Below are 25,760 nucleotides of genomic sequence, written 5' to 3'. Positions count from 1 at the left end.
GGTTTTTTTTTGCACATATTCTGACTCACATTAAACGAAGAAGTACATGGCGGAAGAAGACACAACAGTCACCCTGCAACCCAACAGAGAGCATGAACAACGGTGATCTACAGTGAGTAAAAATCACAGGAACTGAAGACACATTTGGGGAATTTACTTACTGGCGAGATTGGCGTCAATCTCTACTTTGACCTTTTGTGCCTACATTAATGTTTTTAACACAACTCACTTTGTGTGTAATCGGAGATCAAGCTAATACGTCCAGGACAACTTGTGCCAATGACATCGATTTTATTAATTCAAATGACATTGTCTCCATAACGTTAAGCCTGCACTAAACTCAGCCTAGATGACTGTGAACGGCTCTCTCGATCAATTCCAGACTCCCATCTAAAACCTTACAGTTTAATGTTGACATGTTAACTCCACACCCAGTGCAACCCGATGCATTTGCTGCTATGCATTTTATGAATTATTAAGGTTTGCTGGTCAGTTCGGCATAACGTTACTGATGAACTTCCAATTATATGTTAACTTTTACAATCTGCTTACACCGATTGTTTTAACTGCAGACGCTTGTGAAAATATCAGGTGAACCAACTTCATTGAAATGCAAATATGCCTAAAACTTCCAAAAGTAAGTAATGAAGTAAGTGTGTTGTATCCCGAATACCACAGTCGACCCTGACGGCTTGAAAAGTGTCTTATTTGTGGTGTGTGCAGTGAAAGATAAGAGAGGCTAACTTTAATTGGCCGATGTTTTAATGGAGGCTGGCCTGGTGGGGTGCTGACAAAGCTGGAAAATTATTTCACAGCTGTATGAACTGGCTGATGATGCATTGTAAACTTTGCATTGCAAGTTTCAAACGAGATGCCACTAATGATGCACAGATAAAATTGACATCCATTGAAAATTTTGTGGTGTCAGCTCTGCCTAACCTGTCAGATAGGAAATAAATGACTGAATTAATTAATGAATATTTTTGTATTCAAGTGTCATACACCCAAAGGTGCCCAGCCCATATGGCTTACAAGACACTGCTTATATTACCTACAGAGGGAAGAAAAAACATGAGGAAAGCAGGCCAATACATGGCACTGTATGTATGTGTCAAACACATTATATCAGACATAAACTTTTGTAAACAATTTCAGGAAAAGTTTAACTCTAAGATCGTGATAAAATGGACAGCAAAATATAAAAAACATTTCTCAATAGTGGCCTTTTCCTGAAGCATGCTGTTTCACATAAATCACATCTGGCAGCTCAATTGTCCCCTCGCTTTTTATCTAGGACATGTCTGCAGGTTGTGTGAGGTGGGTGCTAAGCCGAACAGTGAGAGCCGTGTGTGGTGGCGGTCCTGGCTACTGGACACCAGCATCAAGATTTACCATATGCAGTGAAAGATCTAACATCGTTGCTTCCTCCTGGAGATGGTCTCCATTCTCCACTGCTGTAAACGACACAGAACAGACTCCTGCACCAAAGAAAAAAAAGCAGGATTCCCGAGCTCATGCCACAATCAACACTATTGGCCGTAAGATCCCGCAGCGTCAGATACAGGTGATAAGTGACACAGGCGAGAACCTGGGAACCATGCACCGTGCAGATGTGATCAGAATCATGGACGAGCAGGGTCTCAAATTGGTGCTGCTCAGTGAACACAAAGATCCCCCCGTCTACCGGCTGATGAGCGGCAAACAGATCCACGAAGAGCAGCTGAAACTGCGGGAGAAACAGAAAGCAAAAGCAGGTAAGTGGTGTCCTGGCAGGGACGTGTCACAGGCCAAAAAGATTGGGAACCACTGTTTTAATATACATTGAACAAGTAGTCTGACTGATGAAGAGTGAAAACACTTACAACTTGCAGATCATACCTTTTTGTTCTTCCGAAACCACCTCTGGCCCAAAGCGATTAGAGGTATTAACGAAATAATTACCTTTTGGGATCTAGTCAAAATGTTTCATTAAACAAGCCAATTACTCTGTGAAGAAAGGCATTGCTTTGTAACCTCTCAGTAACATCAGTATTCAACAGTAAAAACATTGTACACACAGTATGTGAAACACAATCTAACACATCATATAAAACGGGACCGACTATATTCTCTCCACAGCCCCAGTGCAGGTGAAAGAGCTCACCTTTTCATCTGGCATCGCAGCTCATGACCTCACCACCAAGCTGAAACAAGTGGTGAGCTGGCTGGAGAAGAAGCACCATGTTAGAATTACTCTGCGATCAGGACGTGGGGGACCTGCAGTCAACCTGGTAAGGAAGAACACTCACATTTTCTTTTCATTTATTTTTTGGGGCATTTTTTTTGGGACAGTAGGGGGATGACAGGAAATGAGGAGTTCACGGTCAGCACCTTAACTCCTAGGCCAGCGATGCACCTAACACACTCACAAATTTAAGTAGTATAAACAGCAAATGATGTTATTCAACTCAGTATAAGTGTGAATTGCAACAAAATATGTCTGGAGATGCAGCAGACATGGTTACAAGTATTTATCACATCAATTCTTGACCTTGACAGAATAAAATCTATGTATGAACATTGTATTATTATTGTTATAATAATTTTGTTGCATCTGTTATAGACTAGATATAGAATATGTTACATGACAACATGTTATCTGTCATATTGTCTGTTCCAGGCTTTCTATTGTCTGCTCCTTCCACTGAAACAGGTTCATAATAGTGTCTGTGTGCATTAGAGATGTGCACTCCCAAATGAAATATTTGTACGGCCGATATCACAGATTTAACGTTATCTTCGTATACGTCTGCCAAAAAGTTACAAGAAATTGCAGTACAGAAATGTGTTCACATTGTGTTTTTTAATTTTCCACAGGACACAACTCTGGAGCAGATAGTGCAACAAATGGAGGTAATGGTGGGATTTGTTTCCAAGCCAAAAGCCATACGTGACGGTCAAGCCGCCATGTGCATCCTCCGACCACCTTCAGGGAAGGAACTGTCACAAAAAGAGAAGAATAAGGCTGCAGCTTCGCAATCTGCCGACTCCAGTTCGAAAACCACTCAGAGCACAACCTCCCCTGATAGCAACACTGACACAACAGAAGGGTCTATACAGCAGTGACCTGATGGAAATAAAACATTTTGACAAAAGCAAATTGAAGTCTGCGCTTAAATGTCACAGTTTGGTGTGAGTTCCTTAATCAGGCTCTACTTGTAGTGTGTTATGTCGGTATTTAACAAAGATGCATCCTGCAAAAGGGAGGAGACATTAGTCCTCTGAAAGTTTCATCTGTGTGCGCTGTGTCCTTTTGAAGGTGGCAGAGCAACACTGGTACCAAAACCTTCTTAATATATGTGCTGAGTAAAGACCTTTATTTTTAATGAACTAATGCAGTGCCTGTTAAAAACGTCCCTGTTCGGAACGGGCCGATTGCTTAGTCTCTGGTATCGCTGCTTGCAGCTTTCTTGAGAACTGCTTATCCAGACAACTTCACGCTTTACTTCTTGGATCCTCAGCAATACACCCGCCAAGTGTTAAGTCGATCGGATGAACTGTTGTCGAGAAAATGGAAGGACAGACAGACAGACTCCTTCCATTGTAGTTAGATGGGGCCCCATGTTTGAACACTGTATTCAGTTCTAATACATCTGTACTAGAACACATCTTGGCCAGCCTGGTAAAGGCACAAAAATGTCCAAAAATCAAGAACACACACAATCTCGTACTACTGGACTTGTGAGGACATTGTACTGCCTACATTGCACTGTAGTGACATTGAGTGTGTTAGTGAGGTGCATATGATTCACATAATTTTCATGCAAACCATTCATTGACCCCTCTGGAAGAGACCACTTCCATCAAACTGTTTAATCACATAGAATAAAGTCACTCAAATCTTTTCCTCCTGCTAGCTTGATCCAAAACTGAGGCCACTGAGGACTTTTTATTCGTCACACAGCATGCCAGGAAATTGCTTAATGATATCATGCATTACACCAATATGGAAGCATCCGCATTCGTTATGTTTCTCTAATAATTTATAAAGCTTTTTCCTTTTATTTATCTCATGTCTGTTAATGTAACCTACGTGATGAATACATGGCTCACTGATGTCCCCGGCAGTCTACTATGAACACGTTGACAGCACAGAAGATGTGGATTTCATTGATTGTTGTCCACCTAGACGTAGAGCTAAAGGATGATGATGATCAGATAATAAAAGTTGCCGATCTGTGTGAATCACTTGAAGATCATCAATAAATAGCCTGATGATGATTTTCACAATAATGTGTCAAAATTGCGTGGAAGAGGCAGTCACTCCAAACCAACACCAATGCATATGCATAACTTTCTCTGCTTTATTCAAGATTTATTTTTATGTTTTTGGTAAAAAATAAAAATAAAAGCAAATTTGGCATACAGATACATTCACTTGTCACAGATAAATGTGTTTGACTAATGTGTCAGTTCCACACTTTATCAACACTTTTCTCTAACAGCAGAGATACTGTCTTGGAACTTTTTTAAAAAAATGTTTAACTAGTCATATTTTTCCTATACATAAAAAAGAAATCGAGAGAGAGAGAACTTTAAAACAAAACCACCTTTAGACCCCAAAAATAAAATCTTTCCTAGATTGGAACAAAAGCAGCTTAACTAGCATGCATAAACAGCATTTGTCAATAAGCCTCGAGTACTTTGTAGGAGGAGAAAGGTTTAACAAAGTGATAGTCCAGGTTGCCACAGTGAGGGCACTGCTGGACGTTGCTGTACTCAGAGAAATACTGCATCCCAACTCGAACGTCCACCACCGGCTTCCCACAGTGTTTACAGTTGAGACGAGCCTGAGGACACAAAGGGAGGAGAAGGGACGCACTTAGTTCAGAATGTGTGACGAAATAATCTCAACTCAAAGGTCCACTTGCTATCTTTTTCTGAGCTTTCAACTGCATCTCACAGTGTTCATCACTGTGGGGAACACTACATTGGTGAAACAGCAATAACCCTGGACCTGGGGTTCACCAGCTGTTCTAAGTTCAAACTTAGCCTTGTTATAAGCTAAGTGTTTGCTAACCAAAAATTCGAATGGTTTTCACCACACAAACCAGAGAGATTATAGTTATTAAATATTTACACACAGTAACTGTCAGCTGTAAGTGTTCCATAGCTTGCTAATATACACATATAGATTGAAGAGTAAAAGAGGTAATGGGATATATTCGACACATCTGACCAGACACTTGATCAAAATGCTGTTTGATAATGATATAAACTAGGAAGATTTTAAATCATATTTCACAAAAACAACACAATATACCTCAAATTACAAACTGTTATGCTGATAACTTAATCAGGTACTTCCCATTCATTCTAAGCTGCATGAATACTATTCAATTTGAAACGCATATTTCTCCATGTATGCACTTACAAACAAAACTAATTCATAACTACATTCACAAAGGATTGACATAAATATATTGCTAGGCCCCCTAAACATATTGTTTAATTTAGTTATAGCTCCTAACTGATTGCTTTTCATTGGATGCTGCTAGAGGTGTTTCCTAGCAACGGATTCACACATTAGTGAAATCAGGGTTGTTTTTTACTTTTTTTTAGTAATGTGCACATCAAAGCCCCTCACAGATCAGTGTTTCTACCTGGCAACACGGTGAAGCAGCCAGTATATCGTAGGTGTACATGGTGCCCAGTTGGTGCCAGCTCCCGTCCCAGCGTGACTTGCACTTGATGCAGACAATCTTGTGGACGCCTTCTAAACAGTCCACACAGATGGCGTAGAGGTGCATTAACCTGCCTGTTGGAAATAAAGAAATATAGTGAGGTATTAAATTTACTAACAAGTCAGTCAGTTTGTCATCGAGCCAGAACGGTCTGTTAATCAGCCAGGAAAATCAATAAAATAAAAAACTCGGCTCATTATAGATAATCAATAAAATAACGGTTTCTGATTCCTGTCATACAGTATATAGACCAGAGCAGGTTGTGTGACTGAGCTACTGGACAGGCAGCAAGCTTGTCCGCAAATAAAAGTTGACTATAACTCATTATCATGATGCCTATAACTGATGTGATTACATTTCTTAAAAAAAATGCTGGGCAAGTAACAAAAGGAAACTTTCTCAGCTCTGTACAACTTCCATGTGATTCACTCCCAGTGTGCCAAAAAGTTCATGCTTTTTTAAATATCTATGCTACCCAAGTAGAGCTTTAAACCTCATCAAACTGAAGTTATGGAGGAAATACAATGCAGCTTACCATCCAAATCACTGTAAACATAAATGCATTCAGAGCCACTCACACAGTCGCAAACTGGTCACAAGAGAGTCATGATTATGGTGTTCTGGTGTGTTTTTCATTTAACTTGTGTTAATAAGTCCCTGTAAACTTGCTCACTAAAAAATACACATGCAATTCCATTTTTTCAAGACAAAATCAAGCTCCAAACTTTACCCTCTTAAGGGGGAAAAATATCTTAACTGTTAACTCCCATTGAATAAACAAAGCAACATCCACACAAAACCATTTTTAATTAAATCTCTCTCAAAACTGTCCTGCATGATTCAACCATTTCTCTTACGCCAACATTTATATTGTGACTGACAGAAGCATTAAAAACTGAATAAATAATCCTTTCATACTGATGCATATCAACGACCATACATATCAAAGCTTGTGGGCCAGCACATCAAAGAAGCTTCATGCTGCCGCTGTGCTAATTCACATTCATGTTGGACTGTGCAGAAGCCAGCAGAAAACCTTTATGTCTACATACACAGTATGGACTGGACTTATTGATGGATTAACCAGCCCTAATTTGTCTTTATAAAAAGGACAGCTATCACAGTTTGAGCATTTTAGATAGAAAGAGAATATATAATTGAGCAAAATAACATGTTAATGATTGCAATTCATGTAACCACTTGATTACAAGCAATTCTGTCCTGGAGATCCAGAGCTTCATAACAGTACTTGCTTCATGTGTTTCTGTTGGTTTTCAGATTAAACACTATACCTACAGTACAAACTGAACATAGTGTAAATAGTATTAACATGTTTTCTATATTTCACAAATGGTAATTTTGGTTTTCTGTGAGGCTGCATGTACACAGTGGTGCTTCAGGCTAAATGTTAACGTCAGCATGCTAACATGATCACAATGACAAAGCTAACAAGCTGATGTTTAGCAGGTTTACCATGTTCACCTTCTTAGTTTAGCATGTTAGCATGCTAACATTTGCCGATTAGCACTAAACACAAACTGTAGCTGAGGTTGATGGAAAAACCAAAGCATTGGACAAATTAGAATTTTGACCAAATGATGGATCACCGAAGTTATTACAATTCATCCTGAGGGTAAAATGAACGTCTGAACCAAATTTTATGGCAATCCATCCAAATAGTAGAGAGATTTCACTAAAAACCAAAAATGTCAACCTCATGGCGGCGCTAGAGGAAAAGTCAGAGGATCACCAAAGTCAGTAGGATTCATCCTCTGGGAACCATGAATGTCTGAACCAAATTTCATGGCAATCCATCAAATAGTTGTTGAGATATTTCAGTCTGGACCAAAGTGGTGGACCAACCGACCAACAGACCTTTATTGCCATCCATAGAGCCTGCCTAGACTCTGCTAGTGTGGCTAGTAAAAAATCTTCATTTGTGAGTAACGATTTGTCAATAATATCTTCAAATATAAATGTCTTTGTCTCATAAGGTTTTCCAAGCTCTTGCTTTTATTATCTGTAGAAAATCTGATTTGATGGGTTTTCCACAGCATCATAGTGGGACAAATGAAAATGTGTCAAATATTTTTCATATTTATGTATCAAATGTACAAAATATTTGCACTATTTTGAGCTAAGTTAACTCCATACAAGTATTTGTGTAAAGTAATCTCAGGTCTCATGCCATGATCTTGAAACCAGGTCTGACCTTGAAGATGGCAGGGGACGTCATACTCAATCTCGTCATGGCGTGAAGGGCTGAGAAACAGAGTCCCGTCCACCAAAGGAAACTGTTCAAACACAGGCAGCGCTCTGTGGCACAGCGCACAGTTGACCATGTTTCTCTGGCTTGCACTGAGGGCTGACAGGATAAACCTATAGAACAACATGGACAGACTCAGAGTATGGACGACATGTTTGAAACACCATTATTAAGTCCTCTACGCTGAATGGTTCTGGCAGATTTATGTGACATGCTTTTTTCTTTGGTATTGTTTTAGTAGAATTGTCTTTATGAAGCTGAGTTGTGCTTAATCTAAAGAATTAATCCCGTGAGTTGGTACTTTTCTTTCCTTTCCTCTGAGAATCAGAAAAATATTAGTTGTCAGGTACAAACCTGGAATTCAACTGATTCCTCAGTTTGCCGACTTTTCAGGCAGATACTAATGATATTAAATAGGAGACTCTTTTAAATTAAGGCTTAAGACTCTGTTTGCAACTGCATTTTATTAAATTAAATTTGGGAGTATTCATCCATATCTTGCATTGCACTGTAGCTGTTTTATGTATTTTATTCAGGTTTAGCTTATGTTTTATCTTATATTTTATATTTACTCTTTTAAAATACCTTCTATGTCTTTTTATATTGCTTTCTGTTTCTTATATAGCTTGTCTTAATGCCTTTTATGTCTTATGTACAGAACTTTGAATTGCCTTGTTATTCAAACAGTATCTGAACAAAGATTGAGATTCAGAAAAACTTTAGTGTCCATCACTTTTTGTCTTTGATGTGTTTTTTTTTTAAAACTTATACTACATGTAAAAAAAGTTGGTTGCTTTCCTACAATTATGAGCCATCTTTAATATATTAAATCACAATTACCGTGACTGAGCAAATCAGGGCTGAGAAGCAGACAAATCTGGTTTATAATAACACACAAACTATAAGCTACAGTAAAACCACTTAAAAAAAATGTAACCCATTTTTTAACCAAGCATAAGAAATCAAATGTCCCATAGGCCCTACACTGTAAAACATGCAGGAATTTAGTGGAATCAACTAAACTTTTGGCTTTAAACTTACTTAATGTAAGTTAATTCAACTCAATATATATTGTACTGATGTGACTGACACCATCAAGCACAATTTCTATGTGGATGACTGCTTGAAGTCCCTGCCTTCAGAGGCAGAAGCCATGGCCTTGGTGAGAGACCTGACAGCTGTATGCCAGTTGGGAGGGTTTCAGCTGGTGAAAACCATCAGCAACAGCAGGTCAGTGTTGGAATCCTTTGATGCCGTCTCACAATGGTGGTACGTTGATACAAAGCAGAACCCGGTTGATGAGAAGTTGAGTACCTACTCACATGCAGGCAGCAGATGGACTCATGGCCCAGACTTTCTTTTCAAGAATGAAAGAGAATAACCTATTAACATCATGGATTCTGATTCTATCAGCAGTGATGACCCAGATGTCAAAGAACAGGCTACAGTGAATACTGTCATCATCAAAGATGTACCAAATGCAACAAATATTGACATCAACAAAGATGCACAGAATGCAACGAACCAGCTCATAACCTATTTCTCTTCATGGAAAAGGCTAAAGACCTGAGTTCCTTGCTTTCACCAGGTGAGAAAGATGTTGCAGTTGTTTAGTCAGAAGAGAAAAGAAATACTTCTGTGTCCAGCAGTGGACTTGACATAACCCAACAAAAGAACAAAGTGGAAAAGGAGATGCAAAGGTTATGAGCCACACTGGGTGGTCAAATCTTGTCTCAAGATAGTGACACTGCTGAAAGTGCCATTATTCAGTACTGCGAACTGGACAAGTTCAGTGATGAAATAACTACTTTGAAAAGCGGAATATCTGAAGTGGAAAAAAGTAGTCACATTTACAAACTTGATCAGGTGCTGGAAAAGAGGCTCTTGAGAGTGGGGGTAAGGCTCAGCAAAGCAGCAATGCCTGATGGCATGAAACACCTAGTCTTTCTTGCTAAAGAGCAGCACATCTCCACTCTCATTTTACACCACATTCATGAGCAATTAGGACATTGTGGAAGAAATCACCTGCTTTCCAGACTTTGTCAAAAGTATTGTATCACCAGCGCAAATGCTGCTGCTAGAAAGATCCTCTCTTCCTGTGTCCTTTGCAGACATTATAGGGGAAAGCTTGGTGAACAAAAGATGGCAGATTTGCTGAAAGAAAGACTTCAACCTGACTTCCCACCATTCACAAATGTGGCCGTTAATTATTTTGGCCCCTTTGAGGTGAAGAGAGGCTGCAGCCTCATCAAATAGTATCTTCACCTGCATGGCCAGTAGGGCAGAGCATTTGGAAATGGCATACTCATTAGACACCAGTTCTTGCATCAGTGCACTGCGCAGATTCATTTCCAGAAGAGGCCAATATCTCACATGCAGAACGTGAATTGAAAGAAGCTCTATCTGATCTTAATCACAAGAAAATTCAAAACTCATTACTTCAGTCTGGAGTGAAATTGAGCTTCAACACTTCTGCTGCATCACATCATGGCGGAGCATGGGAAAGAATCATTTGCATGGTCAGAAAGGTGCTGAACTCGGTACTTCATCAGCAAAGTGTGGAGGATTACAAACTCTTCTGTGTGAGGGGGAAGCCGTATTGAATGACCGTCCCATCACTAAAATCTCCAATAATCCTAATGATCTCGAACACCTGACTCCAAATCACATCCTCTTGTTGAAAGGCAAACCTGCTCTACCACCTGGGCTTTTCGAGAAAAGTGACTTGTACACCAAAAAACGATGATGGAGGTGAGTTCAATCAGATCTCTTCTGGCACGACAACGTTGGTCAAAGGACAAGAGAACCTTTGTCACAGGAGACATTGTCATTGTAGCAGACTCTACTGGCCCTCGCAGATCCTGGTTGTTGGGGAAGGTACTGCAGACCTTTCCTGACACACAAGGACTTGTGCGGTCTATTAAAGTCCAGACCAAATGCAACATACTGGAGCGACCGGCCACAAAGATCTGTATTTGGCAGGAAGCTGAATAAAGACTGATGTAAAACCCATATCCCAACACTACCTCTGACCCTACGGACACATACATGAACATTATGGACTGAAAACAAGCACGTGCATTATAGAATTTTCATTGGCTCCATTGTTTGTATGGTGTTGAATTATGTTATTTTACAGTAACAATTAGGGACTGGTGTGTGTGGTAAGTTGTGTAAATATTGCTGTTACTACTTTACCTGCGCACCTGAGGGCATTGGATGGTAATCACATTAGTCACAGGTGAACAGTTGCAGGGAATTAAGAACTGGGGAAGCCACACAGTTTTTCAACGGTACGTGTACATCTGTGCTGGTTTTGTCCTGTCGTATTGTTAGTATTTTTTGTTTGTTTTCATATTTACGAGCTCGTTTTTATATCATTCATTCAATGCACGCAGCTTTTGTAGGTGTTTTTAATCTACATATAAATAAAGTGTCAAACGCATATTCCATGGCAGACCTCATTTTTTGCACCACCACGCTTTGGAAATGCCTTCAAATTCCCTCAAGTGGCCTTTTTGTTGTTCGATTGCCACCACACCACACTAATTATTCAACATTAGTTCAGTTAACTCACATTTTAGCCAGAGGGGAAACTTCTGTTTTTAAGTTGGACCAGCTTAAAATGTTTTACAATGTACCTGCGCAGCTCTTCTCCCTGGCCTGCTTGGGCATCGTCCTCCATGCGGACATGGTAGGTGTTGAGTTTATGTCGAGGGATGTGGGTGAGGAGCTCCGAGAGGTCCAGCCTCCTCAGGAACTGCACTGGGTGAGAGTGGGTGCCGTCACCCAAACTGCCAGAGGTGAGCCTGTTGTGGAGTGGGAGGGCGAAGGACAGCGGCAGGGAAAGAACAGACCCGGGGTCGAGGTGAGCTCCACCACCGGAGGCTCCCATCGAGCAGCCACCGCCCCGACCGAGAGCTCCCCCGACCAGAAGGTGTTTCCTCTGCGGGTCCATGTGGACGGCTGATTTGAGGAACTCTCCCAGTGGACGGGAACCTCGTAAGCCTGCTCCTCCGCCTCCTGCTCCAAGGACAGCAGTGGGGGAGAAAGGGAAACCAGTTGGAGGAGACTGTCCCGGGGAGTCACATGGAGACTTCTGAGGAGGCCCCAGACAAAAGGGTCCTCCTCCTGCGGCTGCTGCTCCTCTCTCTGTAGAGTTCTGACGGTCCATTGATTGTCTCCGAGGTAACTCCTGACTAGAGGCTCTGTGGGATAGTTTACCTCCTCCTACTGCTCCTCCTGGTAGCTTGCTTTTCTTGGGCTCCTCAAAAAGCCCGTCCCCTGCCGCCCCACCACTGGCCCCATTCCTGCCCATGCTCCTCTCAGATGGCTTCTTCTTGCGGTCATCCTGCATACGTTTCACCTGATACCAGTCGGTGTCTTTCTTTAGGTGGCCCTGGCCACAGCGGCATGAGCAGAACCTGAAGGCCAGGTCGTAGCCCTTCTTGGTCCACATGTTCTGCCGACACTGCTTCTCGTTCCAGGACCGTGCGCGGCCGATGCAGTTGAACTGGACGAGGATGGAGCTCTCCCACTCGTAGAAACACTGCAGATGCATCCAGTTGCCATAAGGGCAGAGCTCGTTGTTGCAGAGCACCCGCTGGTAGTCATCCTTCTCCAGGTCGATGGGACGGCCCAAGCTGCAGCCAAGGGGGGTCGCACACTGGACCTCTGAATAAGTAGAGACAGGAGGGGGGAGGAGAGAGGAGGATTTTGTTGTGATTCATCTGCTTATTATTTTCTCGATTAATTGTTTAGTCCATTAAACATCAGAAAAAAGATACAAATTTTCCCTCACTATCTCCCAGAGCTCAAGGTGATGTCTTCAAATGTCCAAAGATAATCAATTTACTATAAAAGAGGACAAAGAAATGCAGCAAATTCTCACATTTAAGAAGCTAGAACCATCAAATGTTGACATCTTTTTGTCTTATCTGAGAAACAGTCCAAAACCCAAAGATATTCATTCATTTACACTGATATAAAACAGAAAAGAAAAACAATCTGGAACCAGCAAACAGTTGCAACAATTTTTACATAATAAATGACTTAAACAGTTATCAAAATTGCTCTTGATTATTTTTCTGTAGATTGAATTCAGATAGTCCAATACAAAGCAATATAATTTGTCTTTAACATGGCTTTTTGTTACTTTCAATATATTATGTAAAACAAAGTAATTGCTTTCCTACATTTAAAAGCATTCTTCCATATTTGATATCACTAATATTCAAATCAATTGTTACATGGTCACAGGTGTGTGTTTATCAGATATTTGACAATAAATGTGACAATCAGAGAGATAATGATTTTGTTGTGTTCTCATCACACATTCTCAAAAAGCCTGATTTAGTTCCTTGGGCTGCAAACGATTAATCGATTAATCTTTTAGTATATAAAATGTCAGAAAAACGTGAAAAATGCCCATCACAACTTCCCAGAGCCAAAGGTCAAGGCTTCAAAATGCTTGTTTTGTCTGAGAAACAGTTCAAAAACCCCAAATATATTTAATTTACAATGATATTAGATTAGATTCAACTTTGCAATCAAACTTGTACATGTGCAATTGTCATTACACATGTACAAGTACATGGCATGGTACATGGCGACGAAATGCAGTTTAGGTCTAAGTGCAGGATATAAAGTGTGTGCATAAATGCAGGATAGTATAATGAAAATATTTTACAAGTAGTACTATGGACAGTTAAATACAGATAAATGAACTGTACTTATATAGCGCCTTTCTAGTCTTTCTGACTACTTAAAGCGCTTCAACTACATATCACATTCACACACTGATGGCAGGTGCCAACTGCTCATCAGTTGAAAGAGAAAGAAACTAATCATTCACACACACAATTTGCCCAAGGACACGTGGGAAGCTGGGATCAAACCGCCGACCTTCCGATCGGTGGACAACCCGCTCTACCACTAAGCCACAGTCGCCCCAAATGGCATTACTATAAACAGAAGTATACTGATGGATATATACAATAATGAATTGGACTGGGCAGAACAGCTAAATGAAATGATCACAGAGAATTAATCAACAACTACTTTGATAATAGAGTAATGTTTAAGTCATTTTAACATCTGATAATTCCAAGTTCTCAAATGGAGAATTTCTTTTCTTTTTCTAATATGGTGAATATCTTAAGGTTTTTACTGTCGGTTGGACAAAACAAGACATTCGAAGACTTTTAGCTCTGGGAAATCGTGATGGACATTTTCCACAATTTTCTGATTTCTATAGGCGATTAATCTGTTAATTAGAATAAGAAAATAATCTTCAGATGAATCAACAATAGTTGCAGCCCTAAACATTATTATCAAAACTGATGTCAGTAAATTTTTCTTGACCAATAAAATAATGGATTCCTATCTTCAGCACTTACAAATTCTCAAACATTTTGGGTGACACTAAATCTCTAAACACCACTGATTTAACTGGACAACGGTGCCATTAAAGAAGTCTCTCCACCATAAGTTACATTAGCAGGATCATCATCATCGCATATCAACAACACAACATGAGGTGAAAATGTTAAAGGAGTGATTCAGTGGCCCTGCTGCCTCTTCGTCATCGATTTATGAAATTCAACTAGGCCATCCAAGCCTGTGAGCAGCTTTATTCAAGCCCTGCCAATTGTCAAGTCTGGATGTGAATCATTCAAATGTGGGCACGCAGTCTCTACGAGAAGTAGCTCATGATAATACACTGTGGGTGTGTGTAGGGGGATAGTTTCCTCCTTCCTTTTCCGGTAAACTGTCAGCGTTTTTTTTCTCCCTCAACACACAAAAAAAATATACTTACCCATGCATTTTTTGCTCTGTGGATTTTAGTGCATAGAAATAATAAAGTGCTACAGTGAGTTCATAGTTCAGCTTGAATGAATCTTTAAATAAATCTTGGTTACACACAGAAACCCAGGGATAAACAATAGCTCCATAAAAGATATTTTTGACAAGTTGATTTAACTTTAACTTATTTTACTGTTCTGAAAGGAAAATATACATGCATTTTATCTGGGGCTGCAACTACAGATTTATCTGCTGATTATTTTCTTGATTAATCGATTCATTTTTGGACAATATTATATTAGAAAATAGCAAAAGATGCCCATCTCAATTTTCCAGAGCCCAAGGTGTCATTTTCAGATTGCATGTTTTGTTCATTCAACAGTCAAAAACCCAAAGATAATTAATGTTTACTATAATTTAAGACAAGAAAAAGCTGCAAATCTACATATTTGAGAATGTAATGTTTGGAAAGATTACTTAAATGATTAATCATCAAAATTATTGCAGATTAGTTTTCTGTTGATCAACTTAATGATTAATAGGCTAATGGTTTTAGCTCTACTTCAGTGGGATGTAAAGTATAATGACTAAAGAATACACTTTACTGTTTTGAAAAATAAGTATAAATACAACATAAGAGCATCCCTACCTTTCTAAAGCAATGTAGGCATAACAAACTTATAACATGATAATTGTTATAAAAATGTAAGAAAATGACTCAGAATATATTGCACCACTAATATCTAAAGTGCAATAACCTACATATGTTCTGAGATGCTGTTTTTCCAAATCCAAGTCTGTTTTAAACCAAACGTGTACCAAATTTAAAAGTGCAAGACGCCAGGCAGTGTGACTTTTTTTCCCTACCTACTGAATCTAAGTCTGAATGGGATGAAGTTGCACTTAAGTGCGCAAACAAGCGGTGAGGTGTCAGTATTACCCATGAGGAAGGCCACAACCAAACACTGTGTGGACAAGGTGCGTGTCTGGAAAAGACAGCTGAGGCCTGCATAGTAATGTAGCAGCCATAGATCAGTAACGTGGATGTAATAACATTCAAAGAAGCGCTGCATTGTGTCATTAAGACTCCATGAGGCTACATTTGAGCACAAGGAATATTGTTTTCATAGGTGATAATGTTTTTTTTCCAAGAGGAGCTCGAGGCGCCAATACCCATTCATAAATCTGACAATTTAAAGATTTCTTACTTATCGGGTACACCTCAAACGTGTTCAAACAGGACTAAAGACTATTTGCGAAAATACAACAACCGCTCTCCAATTCAGCTAACATCAGACACACCAAGCAACACCTGTTTCAATAATATTTTAACTTGTTTGCCTGATGTTCCCGCAATGTTCTTCTACCAAAGCAAATCACAGTGGACTTTCAAAAATGAGCGTGAAACCATTACGCAAACCGAGATTTCAGTGCAGCTGAGCACTAGCTACTTGCTAGTTCACATATACACAGACGACCAAAAAAAGATCCAATCCATTCATACAAGGCCTCAAGTCGTGATCGACCAACAGAGCATATATTTGCCGATAATCAAGGAACCATTATATTGATACGTTTTTAAATCGAGGTTTGGCACAGCGTTCTCTAGAGTAGAAAGAAGTGGAGGGAGATAGTGCCATTTGCAACGTCGCAGTGCATGTATGTCACAGTCGCACAGACAAGACATAGCTTCCCCCTTGCAAGAAGGCAGCATCACTAAACTTCTACATCTGTCCGTTACCTCTCTTACCACTTGAGCGCTCGTGTCTGGGTGCAGCCGCCGCGGCCGCGCCTCCTGTTGCGACCGCACAGGCTCCATTTTCCTGCTCATCTCCGCTACTGTTAGTGCGTTTGCTTTTCTTTCCCTTGTTGTTCTTCTGGTTGGGCATTTTAAAGGATTCGGATGTCAAGTGTTATTTTCGACCTCTATCAACGGCTGCTGTCAACGCTGCCTGACATTTCTGTGGACTCCATTTCTGCAGTGTTTTTGCAGTATTTTTCTATTTGAGTTGTTGTTTTTGGCGTCCTCGTGGACGACAGGCGGGGTTTTGTGCAGCTCTGACAGCAGCAGTTATAAGGAATTAGCTGCTATAACCTTTAAGAGCGAAGGCGTGTCCGTCGCTTGTTTTGATTCCTGCTCCGCTGTTTTCTTCCACCCCCTGACGTCACAGGACCCCGCCCCCCGCGTTGGCCGTCAACGACTTGCTGCGTTCAAGTCATGTGGGAAAGCTCGGACTTTAGCGCTTCAAATGCTTGTGTTGAACATTATTTAATACTTACAACACAAGCATTTAATCTGTTATATTTATTTGTTTATATATCACAAGCAATGGTGGAAGGAAGAAGCATTCCAAACTGGCGTAAATGTACATTAGTATTATTAGCAAAAACAGTGGTGGAGGAAGTACTTAGACCTTTTACTTAAAGGGACAGTTTGGGACACCCCAAAATCAATTTCCTCTTACCTGTAGTGCTATTTATCCATCTAGATTGTTTTGGTGTGAGAGTCAGCATTTTTTTTATATATAAAAGGGACTATATGGCACTCTGCTTGTAGCATAAAAAAACATTTGAAAAACTCAACAATAATGTCTCTTTCCACAAATCATGACCCAGTTACTCAAGATAATCCAGACATGGTGTTTTCAGTTTCATGTAGGAACTATTTACTTTCACCCGATAGTTCCTACATGAAACTAGTCACTGACTTTTTTTTTTTTGCTTTGAGCTTTGAGCACCCTGTAAGTTTTATATTATTAAACATTGTATTATTGGATTGTTAACACTAAAATGTGCAAGCAGCATTTTACTGTTATAAGGTGGAGCTATTTATAACTGCTTTATATACTGTTGGGTTGTAAATCTTTAACAGTGCATCATTATATATAATGTGGTATTGTATGTAAAATATTAATTTGCAAAGTAACTAGTAGCTACAGCTATCAGATAAATGTAGTGGAGTAAATGTGTAACGTAGTACAAAATGTAAAGTCCAAGTACCTCAAATTGTTAAAGTATAGTACTTTTAAGTATAGTCTTTTTTCCATCACTGATCACAATGCAAATTATCTACTATGATATTAATCATTTAATTACTCCTTCAGCAAAACAAGTAAATGGCCCCAGATAGTTCACACTTGTTTCCACCCTTTTCTTTTTGTCGTATGTTTTACTATGAGTATATCATACAAATGGTGTAGAGCAACACAAGGACTTGCTGTTAAAGGAGCAGTGTGTATCTCTCCAAGCGTGTAGGAGAAAGTACGGTGGGTGCGAAACTTGCGGAAGGCCCAATCTAGAGCCGGTGTTTGGTTTGTCCGTTCTGGGCTACTGTATAAACATGGCAGTTACACACTCTCGACCTTTAATTGACATATATAAAAGTACCCAGGAAAACTTAATCAAATCAAATGTAACCTGAAACAGCTATGTCAGATATTCCCACAGTACATGAATGCAGCAGCAGCAGACTAAGCAGAAGTTGGTGAGAAGAAGCAGTAAGTGTCACATACCTGTGGGGAGGCATCACTGTCTTATTTAGCAGTTATGGCATCATATATTTCATCAGCCTGGTGATATTCCCCAAAATCCCTGGTCGGTAACTGGAGCTTTGCAGCAAAATCAGTACTTACCCAGGCAGTATATACTGTAAAACAAAGTACATGTATAACAATAAATGGTATTTAAATTCAACCAAATATTTTAATACCAGAGTGAACGAAAAGTATGGCAAGACAAAAGAAAACGGGGGTGCCAAACTCCACTCATAAATCTTACAATTTAAAGATTTCTTGCTTTTCGAGTTCAAACCTGTTAAACCACGACTTATTACGATTTATAAAGCAACAGTAGCTGCTCTCCAGTTCGGCTCACACACACACACCAAGCAACACCCGTTTCAGTAATGTTTCAACTTGTTTTCCTGCTGTTACCACAATCGTCTCGTACCAAATCGCCACATAGTAGCATCTAAACAAATCAGTGTAAACTAATTACATGAACTGTGATTCCAAAGCAGCTGAGTACTAGCTAGTATTTAAATGTTAACCAGAGTTAATAAAAAGTAAAAGGTAAAGTAAAAGTAAAAAAAAAATAACAATATAAGCTCCTTGCATTTCCCAAGATTGTCCCTTTTCCATTGCCACTACAAATCAACACATTTCAATCATGCAACAATGTAGCGTGTTCGGTCTCAGTGGCACACATTTAAATCAAATAAATACAGTATATCCAATCAAGTGTTGTTACAAAGTGTGTTTCAAGACAGAGTCATCAGACCAAACACGCAGCAAAGCAGTTTCAAGGCTTCAACTGTAAAGATTTTATTCCCCGGAGTGTATTCCACAGTAACAGGAACCTCTGTTCCTTTAGGAATGTGTTATTGCCAATAGAAAAGACAGTAATGACGCACTTGAACACATCATTCAGGCATCGCACTAGTTCACAGAAATGGCTCACGGTATTGGTTCTGCTCTGATCACAACTTTCTCCGCTTGCTAAATGTTGACTTGTACAGTACTGTTTACATTTATGTTCAGGAAGGCATCAACAACAGCAGGATAATCTAAAATGACAGTGATGCGAGCAGCATGTTTCTTCCTCACTCTTGCTTTTCTCCATTATTTCCATAACCGTTCAGACTTCTACTTAGCCTTTTGTTTGTCTTCTGATGATTACATTTCACATGACTGATCTTTTCTAGGTAACATTTGAGTTTCATTCATAAGTAGACTACGATTACACAAAAGTTTGATCCATCTATGCCGCTAACGCTGTTTAAAACACAATCACGAAGCATGTGAATGGTCTCCTATATGGTTTAGAGAAAAAAAAAAGAAAAACAAAAATCACATAATTCAAGTCAAACAGCTAACACCTGAGCCTAAAAGATTTAGCTAGGTTGATACAACAGCAGTGAATGTGAAATGGATCTTATAACACTGGCAGATGAGGTGTGATTTCACGCGGCGTTATGTGTCGATGCTAACAGAAACAAGGCCCAAAATATAATGAGAAGAGCTTGATATTATGCAGATAAGCACAACAGCTGCCAAGTAGGAGATGTTACATTCAGGCAAAAAATTTGGAGATTGTTGTTCCTTCTGGTGTATATCCACGACAAATAATAAAATAAATAAATAAGATATTATTAAATAAATTATTTGAATAAATGTAGACAAAATATGAAATGTAAACATTACATTGTTAAATAATCCAATACATTTTAAAAACTCAGCTCATGATTATGAAATGTTGGTTGATTCTGTTTCTTTTTACAATAAAAGAGTTTATTACAGGTTATTTTATTTCAGCAGTTTTTATTTCAAAATGTATTTTTTCCCTAATGACCCATCAATGCCACGTTTCATCACCATATTTTTGTAAATCAAGACAAACCAGTTATGTGATTGGCTATTGCTTTGGTCTGAATGAGTGAACAGCCAATCACACAGCTGTATCCGCCATGCCAAGTCTTTGTAATGAACAGTGGCATTTGGAAATAAAAACAGCTGGAGTTAAATAATGATGACCTGACATGTTATCGTGAAAAAAAAAGAAGCTTAAAAGTGAGTTTTAAAAAATACATTGTTTCATGTTTTATTTCATATTTTGTCCGTATTTACTGATATGATTATCTATTTCATAATGTCTTATTTGTCTATTTAATTTTACCACTTTGAGCCTCCATACAGAGCTTGGAGTGCTTGGCAATGATATTTCAGCAAAGTGAAATAACAAAAAGGACCTTTGTTTAAAACAGACACAATAAAACATGCACAAGTGATGATTGTGATAGTGGGAAACCAAGTGAAGTGGTCACGCCTGATCTGCAAGTATCATTTGACCTACAGAACAGAATATAGAGTGGTAAAATAAAAATAAAAAACAACAACAAACAAACTAATAAAACTATAAATGCACATCTTGTGTCACAAGTAAGACACCTGATTTAAGCCACAGGACAATTATTAAACATATTTTGGTTGTGTCGATTTGGTCCTGAGAAACATTACAAATTCATCTTTTACATTTACCAATCCCCCTGTAATTATACACTAATACAAATTGCACAAGAAATACATTCGCCATTTGCTCATCAACTATTTCTTACGAAAGGCAAATAGTTTTGGAGTTTGTTTAGTAGAGAAAATTCATTTTAACCGCTTATATAAAAAGAAGGAATAAAAACTACTCTAGCAGATTGCAATGAGTACAAAAAGGTGCAAAAGTCTTTCTTGGAATGCACCTGTATTTGCAGTTTCTATGAAGGAATTGTTCTTAGATTTCCAAAAGCACTGGTCTAATAACGTCTTTTTTACAAAGTCCACAAGAGGTAGTATAAATGGCTCATGTAAACAATAAATGGAACTGCCATTTGGTGACACTGTTGGTGGACACACACTACCTGTTGTCTAAAAGCTGCACTAGATTAAATATATCTCTACACATGATTTTTAGGTAATGAGGTCTCCCATTGCCACTTGAGGCTGATAAATGGAGAATTTGCCTAGTGAAGCTTTAGAAACAAGTATCCATTACAAACAATTTGTCAAGATCAGAGTGCTCTAATTAAAACTGTGAAGAAGACGTTTGTCAAAGTTGCTAAATCTAGCGCGTATTTTGTTCTGTGCGTCCTTTATCCTGACGCTGATACCATCAAGAGAGGCATTTGGTTGTGATAGTTACCCTATACTGTATTTTTTTTCAGAAATTAACAAAAAGATACCCAAATGAATGCTTTACACAAATTATTACATTCCTGATTTGTGCGTTTATAGTCTTAAAAGTGTATCAAAATGACATGTCAGACCCGTGGGTTGATAAAACAGCAGCGCCTGAGTGAGAGAGAGAGAGATTTTTTCCTTATGATCTGAAACTATGAATGTGGCCATTATTCAGCCCCTGAAAAACCTAAAATTATTCTCAAATACCTTTTTGAGATTCTGTTTGACTTAGTGAAATCAAATGAAATCATATGCAGCCATGCCAACTGGGTCCAGAAGTGTACAGTTTCATCTAATCTGTTTGGTAATTATGTTTGAATTTAAATACTGAGCCTTGTACGTGAAGGAGGATAACTGAAAACAGAGGCTCAGCGACAAGCCGGTACACTGCAGAAGCTCAGTATTTGGAAAGATTCAGTAAGACCCACAGCTGCTAGAAGCCCATCTGGTCCAAACTTTGGCCTCATTCTTGGAGCAGGACAACATCAACGTTATCGTGGACGCCCTGTAGAAGCAACTCGCCCTGAAAGTTGATCACCTTCCTCTTCTTGGCTGCCTTCAGGGTGCCCACCAACGCCTCGAAGATGTTGGCACACTGTTCGTCATTAAACAAGACCCCAAACTTCACACTGGTTTGACCATCAGCATCTGAAACAAGAGAGCAGTGCACACTGATAGTTATTTCCAAGTAGGATAGATTATGATCTTAAAATTATCACAGAAAAAGAGAGTTCCCCAACCCTTTGAGCCAATTATAATAAAACAATAGAGATTCAACCTGCAGAAAAGCAATGAGCTGCATGCTCTGCTGCATTCATGCCGTGATGGCAGAAGGGAAGAATGAATGAAAAACCTCCCGTTCTTCTGACCTGAGCGTTCATCCATTATTCTTGTGTCATGTATTGAAATTGGTTAATTAACAGGCAAAACCGAATACACACACTGTACAGCTCCATAGATTGAATTAGTGTTAATATTAGATTTGATGTTGCTGTAACCGCTGGTAATGGTGGCTTTGGGGCTGCAACTACTTTCACTCTTTTCTTAACGATTAATATGTCGATTATTTATTCGACTCACTGTAATCAATTAAACAACAACAAAACAGTGGGAACAGCTCATAACAATGTCCCAGAGGCCAAGATGATGTATTCTTCTACAATACAGAATCATAGCACGGACTCACTTTTACTGCCAAGCCGCTGAATCTCCTGCACCAGCAAGTTTATTTCATGAGAGACATTCATTGTTGCTAGAAGAGAAAACAAAATCAAGAGAGAAATATATTAACGCAAATAGACTTGTTAGCTTGAGATTAGTCTGCTTACTTTTTTAAAGCATCAAATACACTGTGGGATGGGAGCAATGATCCCTGATACATGCCACTCTCTTGCAAGAAAGAGACAACCAAGCCAAACTGCGTTCAAAATTGTGTAATTTTCATGTTCTGTTGCTTCTAGGAAAAGTAAATGCCTTCTCAAACATAGGATATTTTTAATAAAAGTACATCCCTTAATTCGGCCCGAATCAATTTCGCAAAGCAGAGTTTATTTCAATAACATTTTCAACTTTCTAGAATGACATCATGGGCACCTTGGACGATAGTGTGAAGTAATTATTTAAAAAAAAAAAAAGATTTAATTGAAATTAAATGCTGCTTGGTGATTAACTGTATGCCGAATTTTCAACAAGAGGGTAGTAATTCAGAAAAAATGTGTAACTTATATTCTTCCCCATGATTATACTTGATTATCAGCAAGGAAATTTAAATTTTGCCAGATTAGTGAACGGAGTTTGGGACTAGAATTCTCCCCTTTCAAGAAAACTGCTGTTACGGACATTAAGTCAATACAAATGCAATTTTCATTTATCAAGCATACACAAAAACACTAAGCAATACATTTAATAGGAGTGCACTGACTGTGCAGCATTCAGATCAACGTAACAAGCTACAACATGAACAGGGCGGACTATCGTCAATGCGGAAATGGGTGATTAGCACTCCCAGCTAGCCACCGCAAAGCACAAATGCTTCCTGTAATTCATTCATTTTAGTGACGTGTAGTCATTTTTAAGTGCGGGTTAATATCCACAGTTTAGATATGGTTTACATAACTTCAGGTACAAGAGAAAACATTCAAATTAGCAGCAGACATGAGCTCGCCGGTAATGTTAGCTTCTAGCACAAAAAAAAAAAAGATCTGCTGAGGGAGGACTGAGGAGTTTCAGACTGCTGAACGGATGTAATATGTGGTCCTAAACGATTTAATTAAACTCAACACAAAACCAGTTTAAACGTAACATTATCATTCATATATTTACCTTCTATTTCTTCTTGATTCTTAATTAGATGATGGTCGACTTACTGATCCGGCGGATAGCGTTGCTGCGTTCAGTGTCTGCTCGGAAACTTCCACTATATTCATTTCATAATCAGACTCGTTGTATCTATTGGGAGCAGAGGGGTTGATAGATATTACAAACAAGCTTTAACTTATTTGCTCAAAAGGTGTTGTATGTGACTATTAAAAGAAAAGAAAAAAATTAAATAGACATAAAACATAGAACCAGCTAAGCATAAAAACTTCCAGTTTTCAGCAGTAAGCAAACTTCATCCACTAATGAAAGTCATGAGATGTGGCTGAGAGCTTCACAAAATTTCCAATAAGTGACCTTCCGCTAAGGTGGCAACTGTACGGTGTAAAAATGTAGGCTTTCTATGTATTACTGTCATTGGGTTGTTTCATATGTCGTCAAATTTCCCATAACACCCGAAGGCACCGTAAAAGCCTCATCTGACTTCATCGTGACACAATGCGATACTTTGACGGGCACTGGCCCATATATGGCGTGGAGCAGGGATGTCTGCATGTCCTGTGCCTGCAAAAGTTACCTTTTCTATTCCTCCAAAAACGACTTACAGTCTGTTAAACAGGTGTTTAAATGGCAAAGAGTCCACATCCAGCTACTAAATAAAAATAGCTTTTGTTGTCAGGCCTTTCAGAGCACTGTCCATAAAATTACCAGTACAATAGAGACACATGTATGTCCATCACAACTGTGACCATTGCAGTTAGGTTCTGGCACACATGCACATGTTTGTACGGGAAATTGAGTAAGGGCCATATAACTACAGCGTGGAAGCGGCTTCAACGAAAAATAAGCAAACTAATGGCTTTTTTGCCTGTTCATTTCTGTGCTTGGGCCACAGCAGCTCACTGGCATCTCGATATATACCTTGCTCCTCTTCTATATCTCTTCCTTTCCCTTCCTTCCTCGTTGTCCTGTCTTCTCCCTGCCTCCCTACGGCTCTTCCCCTTCACCACCTACTCCACCTGCATGACATTCCTGATTTAATCTTCTCACCAGCCTGCTCTACACTTATCTCCGTTGACTCACTGGCCTTCACAAACACCAAGACGCTCATCGCCTCTTCACAACGTTCAGAAAGTTGTGTCTTCCTGTGCTGTGTTACCAACTGAACAAAGCGATAAACTGCGGGGAGTTTTGAAAGCTCCAAACTTATTGTTTGTCAATTGTTTGTGATAGTTTGTTGAAAATGTGGGGGTATGCATCACCAAAGCACAGTATCAAGTGGCATGATGAGGACCTTAAGATGGGTCTTGCTATACCTGGTCTTAAGGCCCTGTCTTAAAGAGGGTCCCTGTGTCAGAATGTAGTACCTTCTTTATTTCAGTTTTGTGCCTACATGGTGCATATTCCTGGATTCATGTGTTTAATCAAATGACCACAAAGAAAATCTGGGCCAAATCTTGGTCATGATACAAAATGTATTTATTAACATATTATTAAACACTAAAAAAGACAACAGTAAGTGACCTACTCCTGATTAACGCTTGTGAGTCTAACATCTTCCCGTCTGTATTGGCTGTATTCTCACTACAGCAAATTGTCCCGTCTCTATCACAACAGTCATGGTATCACTGTAGGTTTTATTTTGAAATCACTCATCCGGGTCCCTGCAGGCCAAGCAAGCTCGCGCTGACTCAGACCGTAGCCCAGTGACGTAGCGAGACATCAAGCTCGCCATAAGACACCCGAGATCAGACCGGAAGTGTGTCGAGTTTGTTTTCAGGACAAAAGCGTAACTTTGTTTTTCGGGGAGCATAGTATTTATTGGCTATATGCCAGAAGATTCTCCTGTTAGAGGAGTGTTCTCGGTTTATGAACATTACTTTATGTTGCAGTTGAATTACGTTTATCTTCATTTATTTATATACT

The 25,760-nt window shown here is 39.2% G+C and overlaps 3 protein-coding genes across 7 annotated transcripts; 1 reads left to right on the top strand and 2 right to left on the bottom strand.

Annotated features, from left to right (window-relative positions):
- mtif3 (mitochondrial translational initiation factor 3) lies at positions 1-3,139 on the top strand. 2 transcript variants are annotated; one of them, XM_044169672.1, is made up of 4 exons: positions 1-112; positions 1,295-1,754; positions 2,119-2,270; positions 2,857-3,139. In XM_044169672.1, exons 2-4 carry the CDS (start codon positions 1,298-1,300, stop codon positions 3,103-3,105), a joined length of 858 nt encoding a protein of 285 aa, XP_044025607.1. In that variant the 5' UTR covers positions 1-112; positions 1,295-1,297; the 3' UTR covers positions 3,106-3,139. The 2 variants fall into 2 exon arrangements, with proteins under 2 accessions (XP_044025607.1, XP_044025606.1); XM_044169671.1 differs by lacking the exon at positions 1-112 and adding an exon at positions 593-637.
- Positions 3,140-4,323: 1,184 nt separating this feature from the next.
- heca (hdc homolog, cell cycle regulator) lies at positions 4,324-17,175 on the bottom strand. 3 transcript variants are annotated; one of them, XM_044169668.1, is made up of 5 exons: positions 16,535-17,156; positions 11,631-12,663; positions 7,936-8,102; positions 5,643-5,797; positions 4,324-4,829 (listed from the first exon to the last, which is right to left on the bottom strand). In XM_044169668.1, exons 1-5 carry the CDS (start codon positions 16,680-16,682, stop codon positions 4,665-4,667), a joined length of 1,668 nt encoding a protein of 555 aa, XP_044025603.1. In that variant the 5' UTR covers positions 16,683-17,156; the 3' UTR covers positions 4,324-4,664. The 3 variants fall into 3 exon arrangements, with proteins under 3 accessions (XP_044025603.1, XP_044025604.1, XP_044025605.1); XM_044169669.1 differs by having other exon boundaries at positions 16,544-17,150; XM_044169670.1 differs by lacking the exon at positions 7,936-8,102 and having other exon boundaries at positions 4,667-4,829; positions 16,535-17,175.
- A 1,915-nt stretch (positions 17,176-19,090) lies between these two features.
- On the bottom strand, positions 19,091-23,966 carry abracl (ABRA C-terminal like). 2 transcript variants are annotated; one of them, XM_044169309.1, is made up of 3 exons: positions 23,841-23,966; positions 22,705-22,770; positions 19,091-22,166 (listed from the first exon to the last, which is right to left on the bottom strand). In XM_044169309.1, the coding sequence occupies exons 2-3, from the start codon at positions 22,763-22,765 to the stop codon at positions 21,982-21,984; spliced, it is 246 nt and encodes an 81-aa protein (XP_044025244.1). In that variant the 5' UTR covers positions 22,766-22,770; positions 23,841-23,966; the 3' UTR covers positions 19,091-21,981. The 2 variants fall into 2 exon arrangements, with proteins under 2 accessions (XP_044025244.1, XP_044025245.1); XM_044169310.1 differs by having other exon boundaries at positions 23,885-23,915.
- Between the last annotated feature and the right edge of the window lie 1,794 nt (positions 23,967-25,760).

The sequence above is a fragment of the Siniperca chuatsi genome, linkage group LG16 (genome assembly GCF_020085105.1).
Source record: "Siniperca chuatsi isolate FFG_IHB_CAS linkage group LG16, ASM2008510v1, whole genome shotgun sequence".
Classification (NCBI taxonomy): Eukaryota; Metazoa; Chordata; class Actinopteri; order Centrarchiformes; family Sinipercidae; genus Siniperca; species Siniperca chuatsi.
The sequence above is the reverse complement of the archived record's forward strand: the minus strand, read 5'-3'. Positions and strand labels throughout refer to the sequence as shown.

Excerpts from the sequence above, each read along its gene's own strand:
- mtif3 (XM_044169671.1), top strand. The coding sequence starts at position 611 with ATGCAAATATGCCTAAAACTTCCAAAA. Across the intron at positions 1,755-2,118 it reads GAAACAGAAAGCAAAAGCAG|CCCCAGTGCAGGTGAAAGAG; the intron begins GTAAGTGGTGTC and ends TTCTCTCCACAG. Across the intron at positions 2,271-2,856 it reads GGGGACCTGCAGTCAACCTG|GACACAACTCTGGAGCAGAT; the intron begins GTAAGGAAGAAC and ends AATTTTCCACAG.
- heca (XM_044169668.1), bottom strand. The coding sequence starts at position 16,682 with ATGCCCAACCAGAAGAACAACAAGGGAAAGAAAAGCAAACGCACTAAC. Across the intron at positions 8,103-11,630 it reads CAGGGAGAAGAGCTGCGCAG|GTTTATCCTGTCAGCCCTCA; the intron begins GTACATTGTAAA and ends GTTGTTCTATAG. Across the intron at positions 5,798-7,935 it reads CGTCCCCTGCCATCTTCAAG|GCAGGTTAATGCACCTCTAC; the intron begins GTCAGACCTGGT and ends TATTTCCAACAG.
- abracl (XM_044169309.1), bottom strand. The coding sequence starts at position 22,765 with ATGAATGTCTCTCATGAAATAAACTTGCTGGTGCAGGAGATTCAGCGG. Across the intron at positions 22,167-22,704 it reads TCAGCGGCTTGGCAGTAAAA|ATGCTGATGGTCAAACCAGT; the intron begins GTGAGTCCGTGC and ends CTCTTGTTTCAG.